Raw genomic sequence first — 12,779 nt, 5'->3', positions numbered from 1 at the left:
ACACAACATTTCATCATATTTCCTCATAACCCTCTTTTGTCTGACCATTTGATCCCATTTGAATTTGCAATAAAGGATCCACAGAGTTTGGTGACAATAATGACAGTAGATGTTTGTGTGAAAGTGCTGGAAGCAAATGAGTGTGTGATTTTCTTTCAGTGTTGCACTTTGTAGACGCTCCCTGAGCACTGGTCTCACAGCCAGCTGCACATAGAGACCAGTGTTGTTAGTCCAGGTCAGAAGATGACTTGTTGGAATGAAAATGAGCTTGTAGTTTGTCTGCTTTAATAATGTGACTGGAAAAAGGTGTTGGACTTCAAATATGTCCATTTCTTTCACACTTCACCTTTAAAAGTGAAGCCTTGTGGTTCCTGGAAGGAAAAACACGACTTTTTCAAGTCTTTGTCCTGTTTTTATGATAAATGTACGACTTTAATGTGAAACATTCAGAGTTTTTTCTCTTGTTGTGTTTGTTTGAAGCTGCTTCCTGTTGGCTTCAGCTGTTTGGAGTTTCCATTTTCTAAACTTCTACATTCTGAACCTTCTTCAGCTCTGAACAGATGATGAAACACTGAATGATTTCAAGCTCACACTTTGTCTAATAAACTTACATCTTTCATTCGTTATACAGATTGAGGGGCTGTGGTTTGTCAGAGATCAGCTGTGATTATCTGGCAGCAGCACTGAAGTCCAACCCCTCCCATCTGAGACAGCTGGACCTGAGTAATGAGTACTCCTGGTCTTCGACCAAGAACAAGCTGCAGGATTCAGGAGTGAAGCATCTGTGTGGTTTCCTGGAGAGTCCAGGATGTGGACTTGAAACTCTGAGGTCAGTCAGCATGTTTTAGTTGTGCTGAGATGAATATGATGTGAAAGTTGTGCTGACACTAAACTGCAGACATCAGGCTGATATTATACTGATCCACACTGAGGATCTTCATGGTAAAGTCTGTTTTCTTCTTCTCTGGTTTAGTCCATTGACTGCAGCAGAACAATGTTCACATTTCAAACCTTCAAAGAAGAAGAAAAATCCTCCACTGGATAATTCACTGTGAAACTCTCCAACTCTTCATTCCACCTTAAAGTCTGTCTGACACTGAAATCCAAAGCAAAATGTGCGTTTGCTTTACAGACAGCAGTCCAACACAAACATACACACATCATCCAAAACACAGTCCAACATCCAAATCTCCTCCACTGCCAGCATGAATGATGGGAAAGAGAAGGAGGAACACTCTGACATTCAGGGTTAGAATGAGTTTCATGAAGCAGACTGTGAAGATCAAAGCTGCATTAGAAAGCTTACATGAATGAATGAGTGGACAGAAGTGGACAGAGATCATCTGAAGCACTTCAAAGGCTTTAAATCAGCACATTTCTCTTTATTCTTTATCAACTCTGTTAGTTTCTCTCAGTTTTCTGTGGAATGAAGCTAACAGCAGGCTAATAAGATGCTGACCAATAGGTTTCTATTAAAGGTTGTAATTTGTATATGAAAAAGTGCTTTGGCTCAGCAGGGATCAGCTTACAGGTAGAATACAGCTGCTGGATGGGATTAGCATGTCATAGCTATCTACCAAACTGCTAACTGGGGGATTTCAGGCCATCTATGGATCATTTTTGCTAACTGTTTATTCAGCTTAGGCTCACAGGGCTGCAGCCTGTGCCCTAGCTGTCATAGGGCAAGAGGCGTGGTCCACCTGCACAGGTGAGCAGTCCATCACAGGGCCAACAGAGAGAGACAGAGAAGCACTCTCTCACATCCACACCTACAGCCAATTTAGAAGCACCAATGAACCTAAGCAGCATTTCATTGGACTGTGGGAGAACATCCAACCTCCACAGAAAGGCCAACAAGCTTCAACCTACAACCTTCTTGCTTTAAGGCACTAGTGCTAACCACTTTTCCCCATTTCAGCCCAAATCCTGCATCTTCCTGTTTCTGACTCCAGGCCAGCTCCACTAACACTTTCTCATCAGACACTGCCACCTAGTGGAGGAAGTCTTAGTCCCATTTGAAGCTTCAGATTACAGTTAGTTCCTTTACAAAGAGGTGGAGGTGGTGGGGCCACAGCACCATCATCACTGAGTGCCATAGGACACTTAACCTTTGTTTCCATATGCTGGGAACTTCCTGTTGTTCCAAGGAGGACTGGAAAATGTGTGAAAATCTGCCAGTCAGTTCCTCACAGCACACTTCAATCATTTCCCTCCCACAGCATCAGGACCAGGGCTTTTTCTCTCTTTGCTCCCACTAAGAGATTTCCACACAAACACCTCATCAGTGGGACTCTCAGAGCTACCAGCCCTTTGCTACAATCACAAAGCTCTTCATTGAAATCAATGATATCAAAGCTGGAATCCAATGAGTCCAAGTCTTCTGCTGATTCAGCATCACATTCATCTTTGCTCCTTGTTCTGCATCCCCACCATGGACTTCATTCCTTTCCAAGCCAGCCTTGAGTGTCCTTTATTCAGCTCATCCTCTGCTTTACTTTGACACCTGATTTTAGCTGCTTTATCTCTCTTTCAACAAGTTTCTGTGCCTCAATCTTTTTCTTCTCTCCCTCATAACAAGACAGCTTCTTCTGCCTGAGAACATGTTGGAGTGATTTACTAATCCAGGGCTGCTTATTGGGGAAAATACTTCCTGTTTCCAAAGTAATCCCCATTTTTCCCAGAAAGAAATGTAAGTAGAAATCGATGATCCAAGTGAGAACATGAGCCTTTAAAAAGTCCCAGTGGCTGCAGTCAAAGCAGTCCCTCAGTCCCAGTATAGAGTCTTTGGTCCAGACTGGAACAACTGTGTGCCCAGTTTGAGCTCTCTTCAGTGCTGTGACCTGACAGACCCAGAGGGGCCATCACATCACATTTAGAAGCTCCCATAATGGAGCCACAACACATGTCCAACACTTAGTCTGTCTTGTTGGACCAACTGGAAGAAATGATTCAAGGACTTAGTCACAGAACAGAGATTCAAATCTCCAAAATCCAACTGGCTGGATCAGGACATATAGTCTGAAACTCTGCACAGTTTCCTGTTTGAAGCTGCTTCCTGTTGGCTTCAGCTGTTTGGAGTTTCCATTTTCTAAACTTCTACATTCTGAACCTTCTTCAGCTCTGAACAGATGATGAAACACTGAATGATTTCAAGCTCACACTTTGTCTAATAAACTTACATCTTTCATTCTTTATACAGATTGAGGCTCTGTGGTTTGTCAGAGATCAGCTGTGATTATCTGGCAGCAGCGCTGAAGTCCAACCCCTCCCATCTGAGAGAGCTGGACCTGAGCGGCAACAACAAGCTGCAGGATTCAGGAGTGAAGCATCTGTGTGGTTTCCTGGAGAGTCCAGGATGTGGACTTGAAACTCTGAGGTCAGTCAGCATGTTTTAGTTGTGCTGAGATGAATATGATGTGAAAGTTGTGCTGACACTAAACTGCAGACATCAGGCTGATATTATACTGATCCACACTGAGGATCTTCATGGTAAAGTCTGTTTTCTTCTTCTCTGGTTTAGTCCATTGACTGCAGCAGAACAATGTTCACATTTCAAACAGTGAGACTCAACGTATGGCCCGCGGCCCACACGCGGCCTGCCCACCTTTCCTGATTCAGAGAGAGGGGACCCTGATTAACTGTGTAGTGTTCTTCCTCACAGTTCTAAGTATCAGACACAACAATGAATAATCCACAGCTGACTGTCTTTAGCAGGTCAAAGGTCACGGCACACAGCAGACAGTGGGAAATATTATAACTCTGATCATTTATCAGCACATATCCATATGTATAAAAACAAAGCTGACACTGTGAAACTTGATCAGAGGTGTGATCATCACAGCAGAGGCCTTTGTGTCAAAGTCACTGAGGATCAAACAGAAACACATGAAGCAGATTTTCCTGTTCTGGCTTTTTATAGCAGATAACCTTCAAAATATTCTGCAGTCCATCAAAAACTGAAGCAAACCATGAATCAACATGTGAACATGAGCTGATGCTGCTGAAGAGAAGCAAAGTTACAGAGGTTTGATTACAGACACAGCTGAGAGTTTGTAATCTGTCATCATTTTAAAAGGTTTAAATTTCTTCAGTATTGTACAGCAGAAATGAGGCTTTGTTTTCGGAGGCCGACAGCAGTGAACACAACAGCAGACTGGTGCGTAATAAGCAGTGAATAATGCAGGAAACAGATTTTTGAAGGTAAACTGTTCTTGAAGTACACTGAGAGAGAGAGAGCTGTGCAGGAAGTAAACGTCAAAGTCAGAGAGAATTCATGACGATGTTCATCAAACGTAAAGCGTAGTTTGGATCTTCTTCTGCTGCTGGTTCACTCAGTTTTGGTTGGAGACAGATGAAACCTGCAGCTTCAGGATCTGTGAGCTGTCCACTTTCAGCCCCGACGGCGTGTCCGTGTACGTGCCGTCGAGTGAACGATCCGCGCTCTGTGTTTCCAGCTTTGTGTGTTTAGCTGCTCTCATTTACTGTTTTATCTGTTTGCTTGTTGTTGAAATACTTTTGGGAGCTTTAACCTGAGATTCTGGCAAAATACATTTATATAAAAAATCGATTCAGGATTGAATGAATCAACATCGCTTTATTCAAATTAAAACCATTCAATTAGGAAAATCCATTTTTTTACAGCCGCCTCTAATGCTGGGTAATGTCAGCTGGTCCATGTGCAGCTGGCTGTGAGGCTCAGGGAGCGTCTACAAAGTGCAACACTGAAAGAACATCATCCATAAATATTGAGTAATAACTGGACTCTCATACAGCGAGACTCAAATGCCTTTAAACATCAGCTTATCCTGCTGATCCAAGTCCAACACTGAGTTTGTAAAAACATGTTTGTCAATCATTTTGTTTGGTTTCTGAGGAAAATGATTCAATAACTTGCTGCTAATACACAACATTTCATCATATTTCCTCATAACCCTCTTTTGTCTGACCATTTGATCCCATTTGAATTTGCAATAAAGGATCCACAGAGTTTGGTGACAATAATGACAGTAGATGTTTGTGTGAAAGTGCTGGAAGCAAATGAGTGTGTGATGTTCTTTCAGTGTTGCACTTTGTAGACGCTCCCTGAGCACTGGTCTCACAGCCAGCTGCACATAGAGACCAGTGTTGTTAGTCCAGGTCAGAAGATGACTTGTTGGAATGAAAATGAGCTTGTAGTTTGTCTGCTTTAATAATGTGACTGGAAAAAGGTGTTGGACTTCAAATATGTCCATTTCTTTCACACTTCACCTTTAAAAGTGAAGCCTTGTGGTTCCTGGAAGGAAAAACACGACTTTTTCAAGTCTTTGTCCTGTTTTTATGAGAAATGTACGACTTTAATGTGAAACATTCAGAGTTTTTTCTCTTGTTGTGTTTGTTTGAAGCTGCTTCCTGTTGGCTTCAGCTGTTTGGAGTTTCCATTTTCTAAACTTCTACATTCTGAACCTTCTTCAGCTCTGAACAGATGATGAAACACTGAATGATTTCAAGCACTTTGTCTAATAAACTTACATCTTTCATTCTTTATACAGATTGAGTCTCTGTGGTTTGTCAGAGATCAGCTGTGATTATCTGGCAGCAGCACTGAAGTCCAACCCCTCCCATCTGAGACAGCTGGACCTGAGTAATGAGTACTCCTGGTCTTCGACCAAGAACAACCTGCAGGATTCAGGAGTGAAGCATCTGTGTGGTTTCCTGGAGAGTCCAGGATGTGGACTTGAAACTCTGAGGTCAGTCAGCATGTTTTAGTTGTGCTGAGATGAATATGATGTGAAAGTTGTGCTGACACTAAACTGCAGACATCAGGCTGATATTATACTGATCCACACTGAGGATCTTCATGGTAAAGTCTGTTTTCTTCTTCTCTGGTTTAGTCCATTGACTGCAGCAGAACAATGTTCACATTTCAAACCTTCAAAGAAGAAGAAAAATCCTCCACTGGATAATTCACTGTGAAACTCTCCAACTCTTCATTCCACCTTAAAGTCTGTCTGACACTGAAATCCAAAGCAAAATGTGCGTTTGCTTTACAGACAGCAGTCCAACACAAACATACACACATCATCCAAAACACAGTCCAACATCCAAATCTCCTCCACTGCCAGCATGAATGATGGGAAAGAGAAGGAGGAACACTCTGACATTCAGGGTTAGAATGAGTTTCATGAAGCAGACTGTGAAGATCAAAGCTGCATTAGAAAGCTTACATGAATGAATGAGTGGACAGAAGTGGACAGAGATCATCTGAAGCACTTCAAAGGCTTTAAATCAGCACATTTCTCTTTATTCTTTATCAACTCTGTTAGTTTCTCTCAGTTTTCTGTGGAATGAAGCTAACAGCAGGCTAATAAGATGCTGACCAATAGGTTTCTATTAAAGGTTGTAATTTGTATATGAAAAAGTGCTTTGGCTCAGCAGGGATCAGCTTACAGGTAGAATACAGCTGCTGGATGGGATTAGCATGTCATAGCTATCTACCAAACTGCTAACTGGGGGATTTCAGGCCATCTATGAATCATTTTTGCTAACTGTTTATTCAGCTTAGGCTCACAGGGCTGGAGCCTGTGACCTAACTGTCATAGGGCAAGAGGCGTGGTCCACCTGCACAGGTGAGCAGTCCATCACAGGGCCAACAGAGAGAGACAGAGAAGCACTCTCTCACATCCACACCTACAGCCAATTTAGAAGCACCAATGAACCTAAGCAGCATTTCATTGGACTGTGGGAGAACATCCAACCTCCACAGAAAGGCCAACAAGCTTCAACCTACAACCTTCTTGCTTTAAGGCACTAGTGCGAACCACTTTTCCCCATTTCAGCCCAAATCCTGCATCTTCCTGTTTCTGACTCCAGGCCAGCTCCACTAACACTTTCTCATCAGACACTGCCACCTAGTGGAGGAAGTCTTAGTTCCATTTGAAGCTTCAGATGACAGTTAGTTCCTTTACAAAGAGGTGGAGGTGGTGGGGCCACAGCACCATCATCACTGAGTGCCATAGGACACTTAACCTTTGTTTCCATATGCTGGGAACTTCCTGTTGTTCCAAGGAGGACTGGAAAATGTGTGAAAACCTCCCAGTCAGTTCCTCACAGCACACTTCAATCATTTCCCTCCCACAGCATCAGGACCAGGGCTTTTTCTCTCTTTGGTCCCACTAAGAGATTTCCACACAAACACCTCATCAGTGGGACTCTCAGAGCTACCAGCCCTTTGCTACAATCACAAAGCTCTTCATTGAAATCAATGATATCAAAGCTGGAATCAAATGAGTCCAAGTCTTCTGCTGATTCAGCATCACATTCATCTTTGCTCCTTGTTCTGCATCCCCACCATGGACTTCATTCCTTTCCAAGCCAGCCTTGAGTGTCCTTTATTCAGCTCATCCTCTGCTTTACTTTGACACCTGATTTTAGCTGCTTTATCTCTCTTTCAACAAGTTTCTGTGCCTCAATCTTTTTCTTCTCTCCCTCATAACAAGACAGCTTCTTCTGCCTGAGAACATGTTGGAGTGATTTACTAATCCAGGGCTGCTTATTGGGGAAAATACTTCCTGTTTCCAAAGTAATCCCCATTTTTCCCAGAAAGAAATGTAAGTAGAAATCGATGATCCAAGTGAGAACATGAGCCTTTAAAAAGTCCCAGTGGGTGCAGTCAAAGCAGTCCCTCAGTCCCAGTATAGAGTCTTTGGTGCAGACTGGAACAACTGTGTGCCCAGTTTGAGCTCTCTTCAGTCCTGTGACCTGACAGACCCAGAGGGGCCATCACATCACATTTAGAAGCTCCCCTAATGGAGCCACAACACATGTCCAACACTTAGTCTGTCTTGTTGGACCAACTGGAAGAAATGATTCAAGGACTTAGTCACAGAACAGAGATTCAAATCTCCAAAATCCAACTGGCTGCATCAGGACATATAGTCTGAAACTCTGCACAGTTTCCTGTTTGAAGCTGCTTCCTGTTGGCTTCAGCTGTTTGGAGTTTCCATTTTCTAAACTTCTACATTCTGAACCTTCTTCAGCTCTGAACAGATGATGAAACACTGAATGACTTCAAGCTCACACTTTGTCTAATAAACTTACATCTTTCATTCTTTATACAGATTGATGGACTGTGGTTTGTCAAAGATCAGCTGTGATTATCTGGCAGCAGCACTGAAGTCCAACCCCTCCCATCTGAGAGAGCTGGAGCTGTGGGGAAACAACCTGAAGGATCCAGATGTGAAGCAGCTGTCTGATCTTCAGCAGAGTCCAGACTACAGACTGGAGACTCTGCTGTAAGTAGAGTGATGGAGTGAGTGGGTGGTGCTGTCAGCAGTATTGTACTAAACACAGTCAGTATGAAACAAAGATCCAGTGTTTCCTGTAAAGCTGCAGCTTCTCAGTGAAGCTGTGAGAGGAGAACGGTGACAGGCTTCAGGATTGGACACAAACACTTCCTGTTTCTGACCTTTATGGTCACCATAGTAACAGCTGACACGCTCTGATCAAACGCTGTCAACAGCCAATCAGCTCTCTGAACAAAGCAGCACGCAGACCAATGACTGCATTCGTTTCCAAGTTTAAAGCAGTGAAGAACACAGTCTGTAGGTGAGGAAGAATTTAGTGAGAGCAGATGTTTGGATGGAATTCCTCCAGTTAACAGCTGGAACCGTCCATCTGGATTGTTGGGCTTGTTGTTGGGGTTCCTACAGAGCTCAGAGTGGACACACCAAGGTTCTTCTAATGAATGAAAGTCCAAACTCAAACTAGGAGGGAAAAACATTTTCATCAACTTCAATAAAAATCCAAAGATTAGAAAAAGTGAAGCAACAATGAGTCCTAGTACAGTCCCAGCACTGAAGTCCCTGCTGCTCTTTATACTGGATGTGCTGCATCACTGACTGACAGCTGATGAAGAGTCTCTGGAAACACGCGTTTATCTCCTCTGCTCTTCCTTCTTCTCTCTGCAGGTGGAGCTGATGATGGTAAACAGGACGGTGTGTGTGCTGAGAGAGGAGGAGCTGTGTCCTGATGATCCAGAGAGGTTGAAGCAGCAGCAGCTTGTGTGTAGAGACGCTCTGACTGGGCCATGTTACTGGGAGGTGGAGAGGAGAGCTTCATCCAGCAGTGACTGACAGAGGAATGAGAAGAAGTGCAGATGACTGTCAGTGCTGCAGAGTGAACTGCTCTGAGAACAGCTCCACTGTCAGACACAATGTAGAGTCCAGCATCATCCCTGTGTGTCCCTCTGGATCTGACAGAGGATCATCAGTGTATCTGGACTGCTCTGCTGCTGCTCTGTCCTTCTACAGTCTCTGCACAGTCTCTGTCTGACTCTGGCTTCAGACCCTCCTGGATCAAACTCACCTGGAAAGACTTTCAAACATCACTCAATAGATTTGAATACAGAATATATTTGATATATACTGTAGATGTACTGTAGAGTTGCAGTTTGTCACTTGTAAATACAGTCTGTGAGCAGCTGTGAGCTGAAAGATCTTTCTAGAAACACGAAATGTTTTCACTCTTCTGTTGCTTTTTCATATATTTCCACAACATTAATATTGATCCCACCTGTCTCACCTGTTTCATGCTTTTATACATAATAACAGGACACGTGTGATCTGAGCGCTGCTGTGGTTGCTGTGCTGCACGTCTTCATTTAGATAACAGAGACATCTAGTGGTTCAGAGGGAGAACTGCAGGAGGTGGAGCTGTGTTTTAGCATGGAAAACTTTTTATCTTTAAGGCGCAGATACAAATATGACAAGTATCAGTGTGAGATACAAAAGGTCACATCAGTCAGCAGAGGGAACAGTGATCACACAGCAATGTAAGAATAGAAACATAACAGTGAATCTGGACATGTATACAGATGGAAGCAAATAAACAGGATGTAACACTACATTAAAGCCACAAATGAATCATCAGAGCTGAGCAGGTGATGGAGAAACAGGTTTACCTTTTAGGTGACATGAATGAGTTGATGGGAAGTTATGAACTGTTTCTGAGAGACAAATAACACCAGGATCCTTTTCTAAGTAGCTGACAGCTGGTAACTGTGCAGGGGCGGGTCTAGTAAAGTTTTGCCGACCTAAACCAGGGGGTTTAGAGTATCATAGAGTTTTTGTGGTTTGTTTTCTTTAAGTCATTTCACAGATTTTCTCCATAATTTCAATTCCTTGAATAAAACAACAAACTTAGGGGATGATTTTGTAATCCGACTTTATGTATGAAAGATTTGACTAAACGTAAAACAATCTTCCGACTCAGTCGTCATTCTTATCTTGTGAAATCAAACCAAACGTTCTGTTGTCTCTGAATCAGGGATTGATGAAATCTTTGGTTGCATCCATTTATGAACATGTTCTCATTCATATTAAATCGTAGTCTAAGTCCTTCTTTAGAGGGATAAATGTCATTCATTATCTTCAAATGTGTTTCTGTTGTTTTGGGGGGAAGTTTGAAGTCCATTGTTCAAAGTCTGTTAATGAAACTTTATGAAGTTTATGTAGGATGTTTTTCCTATTTTGTATTTGTTTGAATTATGATGTATTTCTGACTCTTGCTGCCATGATGCCAGGTCTCTCTTGAAAACAACATTTTTAATCTCAATTAAATTTTCACCTGGAGAAATAAAGATGATAATAATAATTTTGTCTTCAGGGAATCATTTCTCTGTAAAACAGCTTCTTCTGAAACTCTTGTTACATTTCTTGTTTATTGTTTGCTGGTTTTAGAAAAATGTCATCGTCTCTGTGTGAACTTAAACTCTACATGTGGTGTCAGCTATAAACGAGCTCTAGAGTCTAATAACGATGCTTTTATTATTGTCTGGTATCCAACCTAACCCTGGGCCTCTGGCTGAATGTGAAACACCAGCAGATGTTAAAAACTGTCTGGGTTACACGTGCATCACGTCGTGTGCTTCCTGACATGGATATGATTGGAATCTGGGCCTGTTCAAGCGGTGCTGGTATCATTGTTGTTTCTGAGACTTTCCAAATCTTTACTGGATAAAAACGTAGCAACTGATGGATTTAACATTTAGCTCTCAGACTGTCCCAGAAAAGGCGGAGGTCTGGAAGTTTATGTGAAGCTCTGTCTTGCTGCTCAAGTCTTGTTCTCTCCATCTGCACCTCAGCCATTTGAAATCTTGGCCTTAACTATTGATCTGTTTGGAAATCAGACTGTTGTTGGCTGCTATCAGCCTCCACCTGCTTCCCCCAGCACATCACCGTCTCTGGTTCAACTTTTATCTGAGCTGCATTTTAATGACGTCTTTCAGATGGATGATTTTCATTGGGACTGGCTTTCTTCTGTGTCTGATGATTTTAAGGCACGCTGCTTGTTTTTAAAACTGACTCAAATTATTTAAAGCCTCACACGCCTTGATCCTAAACACCCAGATAAATCTGCTCTTATTGACCTTTTTAACTAATATGCTGCGTAAGTTTTCCACATCTGCAGTTTTTGCCAACGACCTGAGTGATCACTGCATAGTTGGTGCTGTGAGAAACACTCTCACGCTCCGAGCCCGCATCAGTTTGAACTGGGGTCGTATTAAACAGGCTGACAATGTCAGTTTGGGAACATTTACAGGAGAGTCGTGTCTACTTTGTGGACAGACACGCCCCTTTTTGCCAGGTCAGGGTGAAAGGTCGGGACAGGCCTGGTTTGGTTCAGTACCGGCCGATCTCCTACATGAGAGAAACCAGGCCTGGGCAGGAAGTCTGGCTCTGATGCTGATTGGCTACGTTTTCATTAGCTGTGTAATCGGATTACTGCCTCCATCATCAAGATCCAATGTAACTATTTTTTACTTTAACGACTGACAGTCCAAACGACCGTAGGAGGTTTTGGCAAACTATAAAGTGTCTCTGCCAGCTGTGACTCCTCAGAGCTTCCTCCTCACTTAAATATCGACTCCACTCCTGTGTCACACAAAACTGAAATGTTGCTTTAACAAACACTTTGTTGCTTCTTGTTCTTTGTTCAGCACAGTATCTGATGGTAAACCTCTTGCACACAACTCTGCTCGTAGTTCCTGGTTACTGATACCTTTTCCTTCACACCTGTCACAGTAGAAGAGGTTTGTAAGGCTTTGAATAGCCCCAACACCAGAAACTCGTCCTCACAATCGTTCTCCTTCCTTCTTGCACTTGGCTGCAAATATCATAGCTGAGCCAGTGTCTTATATTTTTAATCTTTCTCTACAACAGAAGGCTTTACCACAGATGTGGAAGTGTGCCTCTGTACTCCCCCACTGAAAGCTGGTGATTCTTCAACAGTTAGTAATTACAGGCCAATTTCCAAACTCTGTGTCTTATCTAAGGTTCTTCAAAGGCTGGTAAATCAACTTCAAAGTTATCTGGATGAAAATAGGATTTTATCTCCCTTCCAGCCTGGTTTTAGGAAACTGCACAGTACTGGAGCTGCTTCGATAAAAGTTCTCAAAGACGTCTATGAAGCGCTGGATGCAAAGAACTACTGTGCAGCTCTTTTTATTGATCTATCAAAAGCCTTTGACACTGTCGACCACAACAAAAAATCTTCTGGCACAACTTCACCTACTTCCAAGCTGCGTGGAGAGGATGAGGATCTAACAGCACAGGAACTCCAGCAACACTCAGCAGCAGCTGCTCCCAGTCCCTTGGTTTATGAGCTGAGCTGCTGACCACAGCATTTTATGTCATAGATTACTGGAAATAGGCCTTTCAGACCGAGCAGCTGGCTGCTTCTCTAATGTTCTTTTGGACATCAGCAGTGCGTTCAGCTCAATGGTCTCTCTTCCAGCTTTTTAA

At 42.8% G+C, this 12,779-nt stretch overlaps 1 protein-coding gene across 9 annotated transcripts in view; it reads left to right on the top strand.

Moving 5' to 3' along the window:
• LOC309702573 (NACHT, LRR and PYD domains-containing protein 12-like) overlaps positions 1-10,629 on the top strand; it is a 29,110-nt gene extending 18,481 nt beyond the window's left edge. For 5 of the 9 annotated variants that reach the window (XM_082527173.1, XM_082527168.1, XM_082527167.1 and 2 more), the window contains 5 exons: positions 632-829; positions 3,200-3,376; positions 5,529-5,726; positions 8,097-8,270; positions 8,946-10,629. In XM_082527173.1, coding sequence (XP_082383299.1) covers positions 632-829; positions 3,200-3,376; positions 5,529-5,726; positions 8,097-8,270; positions 8,946-8,955 — 757 coding nt within the window. In that variant the 3' untranslated portion in view covers positions 8,956-10,629. Of the gene's footprint in view, positions 1-631; positions 830-973; positions 1,207-3,199; positions 3,377-5,528; positions 5,727-5,870; positions 6,006-8,096; positions 8,271-8,945 lie in introns of those variants that run through there. The other 4 variants (XM_082527172.1, XM_082527169.1, XM_082527175.1 and 1 more) reach the window with 4 other exon arrangements.
• The last annotated feature ends 2,150 nt before the right edge of the window (positions 10,630-12,779 follow it).

Source organism: Aulonocara stuartgranti (assembly GCF_965226115.1).
Source record: "Aulonocara stuartgranti genome assembly, chromosome: 3".
NCBI lineage: Eukaryota > Metazoa > Chordata > Actinopteri > Cichliformes > Cichlidae > Aulonocara > Aulonocara stuartgranti.
This window is presented reverse-complemented; position numbering and strand designations above follow the sequence as displayed.